At 40.8% G+C, this 5,206-nt stretch overlaps 1 protein-coding gene across 1 annotated transcript in view; it reads left to right on the forward strand.

Moving 5' to 3' along the window:
- Nucleotides 1–5,206, forward strand: part of LOC102501475 (phospholipid-transporting ATPase IG-like) — a 348,220-nt gene that overhangs the window by 305,183 nt on the left and 37,831 nt on the right. The window contains 1 exon segment of the mRNA XM_027776689.1: nucleotides 4,061–4,180. Coding sequence (XP_027632490.1) covers nucleotides 4,061–4,180 — 120 coding nt within the window.

A 5,206-nucleotide genomic window follows, 5' to 3' on the forward strand; every position in this document is an offset into this window, starting at 1 on the left:
CCCCCCTGGGGGGGATTTCTCGCTTTCTGTCTCTATGTCTCTCTCTGTCTGTCTGGCGAGCGCACATGCCCCATAGCGAAAATCTCTCTCAAAAAAAAAAAAAAAAGTTCTTTCTTCCCTTAATTTCCCTCCTCCCACTCCTCCATTTCCTCCTGTACTGTTTTTTTTTTAATTTGTTTTTTGTTTTGTTTTGTTTTGCTTTGTTTTGTTTTTGGAGCGGTTTTCGCTACAGGGCAGGGTGCGTACATTCGCCAGAGAGACAGAGAGATAGAAAGCGAGAAATCACCCCCCCGGGGGGATGGCCACGCCACAATCCCTTCTCTTCCATTCTCCTCTCGGGATCTTGGGCACTCACGCACACGCGCCCGGCGTGAGTTTAAGCCACTGGGTCCGGGACGCAAACCACGGTCGACTACATGGGAGTCCAACAACATAGCCATTACGCTAACTGCTGGTCCCCCCATACTATTTATAATATCTACTGTTATTCCCTCTTCATTTGTACCTTCCAGTCTTTCAGTTTCTTCCATAGAGTGAACACATTCTACATATAAGTGGGAACATATAATGCCTTTCTTTTGAGACAGCTCTCAGAGCGGGAGAATACATTTATAAGCTATACCCCAGATAAAGGAATGATAATCAGAATCTAAAGGAAACTCAAGCAAGTCATCTGATAGTGTCCTGATGCCTCGACCACCTGAAGGCTCAGCCAGCCCAGGTCATGGGCTCTTAGGTGCTCAGTGCACTCAGGGAAGTCTCCAGACACAAACCTAAAGCCTCCCCCTGTGGGTCAACCTTACGGGATGTCATGTTTAACTGCTGTACCATCATCTAGCTCCTTTCCATTAGCTTTCTGAAGACTCCTACTGTGTGTGTGTGTGTGTGTGTGTGTGTGTGTGTGAAATATTTTTTCTGACAAATATATTTTCTGAATTATTTGAGGATAAGTTGCATACATGATGGTCCTTCCTCCCAAACACCTCAGTGTTTTGTAGCAATAAGAATATTGTCTTATATAACTGCAATATAGTTATCAAATTCAGTATATTTAATCACAATGCAATACTTTTACGTTATCTATCATTGGTCTTCCAATTCTATCAATGGACTCAATAAACTCCTTTATAGTATTTCATTTTCCTCCAAAACAGGAGCCAAACTAAGGTCAGGTTTTGAATTAGATTGTCATGTCTCTTCTTTAGTCTCCTTGATTTAGATTATTTCCACAGCCTTTCTTTGTCTTTTATGACACTGATATATTGAAGAATACAGTCCTTTCTATAATTTTTTTGGGGGTGGGGGTTTGCTTGACACCTTCTCATGGTTAGGTTTAGTCTGTGTAGGGCCAGCTAGAATACTACATTAGTGATGTACCCTTCTCAGAGGCCCACCTGCTCCTCATTGTTGATGTAGATGTTGATTACCTAGTTGGGTGTTGTTGAATTTCTCCACTGTATAGTTACTTTTTCCCCCCACTTGTAACTAGTAGAAATAGTTGGGGAATAAATTGAAGGCCATGTACATATCCACTCCTCATCAAAATTTCCCCATAGATTCAGCATTAACTGATGATTCTTACCTGAGCCAATATTTACTATGATGGTTGCATAATGGTTATTTTTTCAGCCTCAGTATCTACTCCCTATTTACCATTCCATTTATTTATTTTATTCATGGATTTTGATGAATTATTATTATTTTTAGTTTGCTATATGGTGTATGTGCTCGCTGGAGAAGGAGACAGAGGAAGAAGCAGAGAAAGTGAGAAATCACCCCCTGGAAGGGTGGCCATGCTGCGATCCCATCTCTTCTGTTTGCCTATTGAGATTTTGAGTGTGCATGCACACACACTCAGCACATTTGGGACTTGAACTACTCTGCCGGGCCATGTGGAATCCAGTCATATTCCATGCCACTTGCTGGCTCTGAATTTTAATTTTTGATGGTTTATAGCTCATTATTATTGGTTTTTAAACTGGCTATTCTATCCTTGTGACGTTTCAAAATTTTTAAATTTTATTGTGTGTTTTTTGTTTCAAAAGTTTAAAGAATTTATTTCTTACATGAGAAAGGGAGATTGCGAGAGAGAGAAAGAGAGTGAGAAAGAGAGAAACAGCATCCCCAACAGAGTTTTTTTTTTCTTTTTTTTTTTTTGGAGAGGTTTTTGCTATAGGGCATGTGTGCTCGCCAGAAAGACAGAGAGAAAGAAAGCGAGAAATCACCCCCCAGGGGGGATGGCCACACTGTAATCCGTTCTCCTCCATTCTCCTCTTGGGATCTTGAGCATGCATGCACATGCACATGGCGTGACTTTAAGCCACCGGGTCTGGGACATGAACTGTGGTCGACTACATGGGAGTCCAATGATACAGCCATTATGCTAACTGCTGGTCCCCCCAACAAAGTGTTGATGATGTAGTAAAGCAACCTCAGCCAGCTTTGGATTGTGAGCTTAGGCATGAGTGACTTACTCAGGGAGGTTTCTGCACACAAAGATAGAACCTTTCTGTATAGGTCAGCCTTGCAGAACATCGTGTTTTACTGTTGTGCTACCATCTGACAATATTCAAAATAATGTTCTTATTTTCTAGCATAAAGAGATATTCCAAGCTCATCTTTACATGTTTATTATTTTTATTTGTTTTGAGAGAGAGAGAGAGACTCCTGACAGTTTTGCCATGCTGCGATCCTCTCTAAAGCCTTCTAGCTACCCAGAATCATGGGCATGTACATGGACATACCTAGCATGTTCGAGTCTACTAAGAATCTGAACCCTGGGCCTTTCCAAGTGGCTCTGGCACTGCATAGTGACATCTTAGAAACTGTGCCACCACAGCTGGGCCCCAAACTCATTTTGAACATATTCTGCATCAGCCTTGGAATTAGCCATTTCAGAGGATTTCTGGTTTCTACTTGTGGGAAATGGTATTAAACGTGAAGATCTGGGACCAGCAGTTAGCATAATGGCTATGTTGCTGGACTCCCATGTAGTTGACTGCGGTTCGAGTCGCCAGGCGCGTGTGCGTGTGTGTCTAAGATCCCGAGAGGAGAATAGAGGAGAAGGGATTGTGGCGTGGCCATCCCCCCCTGTGTTTACTTTCTCTCTATCTGTCTGTCGAGTGCATGTGCCCTATAGCAAAAACCTCTCAAAAAAAAAAAAAATAAACCCACGAAGATCTGAGGGCCAGGTGTGCTCATTGCTGCTGGAGCATCTTTGCTTCTAAGACCATTAGGGCTGGAGATATACCTGTATATGTGCAAGCGAATACCTGTCCCTAAATATATATACCTGTACATATACATAGTAATCTTATTATAAACCATGAGTGCACACTGATATTGATAAGGTTACATTTTAACAGACTTTATCTATTTCTTTGAATAAAATAAATGAAAATGTTTTTTCGTACATGCTCTTTTTCTTTCTTTTTAGAGAGAGATTTTTGCTATAGGGTGCATGCAATCACTAGAGACAGAGAGAGACAGAGACAGAAGGTGAGAAATCACCCCCCAGGGGGGATGGCCACACCACAGTTCCTTCTCCTCCACTCTCCTCTTGGGTCTGGGGCATGCATGCACATGAGCCTGGTGTGAGTTTCAAGCCACCACATCTGAAACTCGAACCACAGTCGACCACGTGAGATCCAGCAATGTTACGATTACATGTTAGTCTCTACATGTGGTTTTTCAATATTAATATTTTTGTTTAATAGCATTTTCTATAAAACATAGTCATGAAAGGAAAATGCTTAATTATATGCTTTTGTTTTTTGGAGAGGTTTTTGGTATACGGTACATGCGCTCGCCAGAAAGACAGAGAGAGACAGAAAGCGAGAAATCACCCCCCAGTGGGGATGGCCACGCCGCAATCTCTTCTCCACCATTCTCCTCTCGGGATCTTTAGCACACACACACATGCACACGGCGTGAGTTTAAGCCACTGTGTCCAGGACTCGAACTGCTGTTGACTACATGGGAGTCCAGTGACATAGCCATTATGCCAACTACTTGTCCCTAATTTGTATGTTTTAAAAATATCTCTGTTTTCTATTTTTAGCTTGTGACTGAAGTTGAATTTCTATTAAACCAACAAGCGGAGCTAGGTGATGCCACAGGGACTATAGCGCAAGTAAAACAAAAATTAAAAAAGCTGGAAAGTTTAGATGAAAATTCTCAGGTAAGAGTTTATACATTTATATATATAATCTTCAAGGTATGGGTACACATGTGGGCTCTGGTTCTCAATGTACAGAGATTAATCACTACTGTATGGATCTGGGTCAATAAGATTATATTTTAAATGTTCCTTATATATTTGAAGTATGATAGTTATGTTTTGGTGGGATGTAATAGTATAAACCCTTATGATCAATCTCTCACAACATTCTATCATAACATCCTATCATCTGCACAATGATATTGGCCTACATTCTGTTTTGTTCATTGTGGTTTGGAAACGATACTGCAAATGTGTCATGTAAGTGTAAAGAGAAGCCTCTGAGATAATGGTGTGTACTGTTTAAAGGCCACCTGCAGGAACAAGAGCATAAGTCATTTTTGAGAAGGTAGATAAATGTCTACTATGAATGATATTTGGTGTTTGGAAATGATGGGTTTCTATCTTACAAGAACATAATTCCCAAGGCTGGCAGGTGGAATGGTTGTTAAGGCACTGGACTCCCACGTGGCCAACTGTAGTTTGAGTCCTTGGCCTGTCAGCTTGCCTTCTCACTTGCCCTCTCTCTCTCTCTCTCTCTCTCTCTCCCTTGTCAAATTAAAAAATAATAATAGGGGCCAGCAGGTGGCATGGTGGTTAATATGCTGGACTGCCACATGGCTGACCTTGACTGGAATCCTGGACCTGGCAGCTTGCTTTCTCACTTTCTCTGTCTCTCTCTCTGCCTCTGGTGAGAGTATGTGTCTTGTAACAAATTCTAAAAAATGGTAATAATGATGAATAAAAATGAAATAATGATTAAAAAATAATAAACTTAAAGCATATAATTCTAAAATAATAATGATTCCTTAAAAGCCCACTAAAGATATATACAGTTGAACCTAATATAGACATACACAGGCTTAGTCTTATTAACTTTATGACCCTGGGTAAATTGACTTCTGAGCCTCCATGTCCTCATCTGTGAATTGGGAATAAAATTACTTTCTTTGCAGTGCAATTTTTTCTACTTTTTTTTTTTTTTTT

The sequence above is a fragment of the Tupaia chinensis genome, unplaced genomic scaffold, assembly GCF_000334495.1.
Source record: "Tupaia chinensis unplaced genomic scaffold, TupChi_1.0 Scaffold000706_1, whole genome shotgun sequence".
NCBI classification, from domain to species: Eukaryota; Metazoa; Chordata; class Mammalia; order Scandentia; family Tupaiidae; genus Tupaia; species Tupaia belangeri.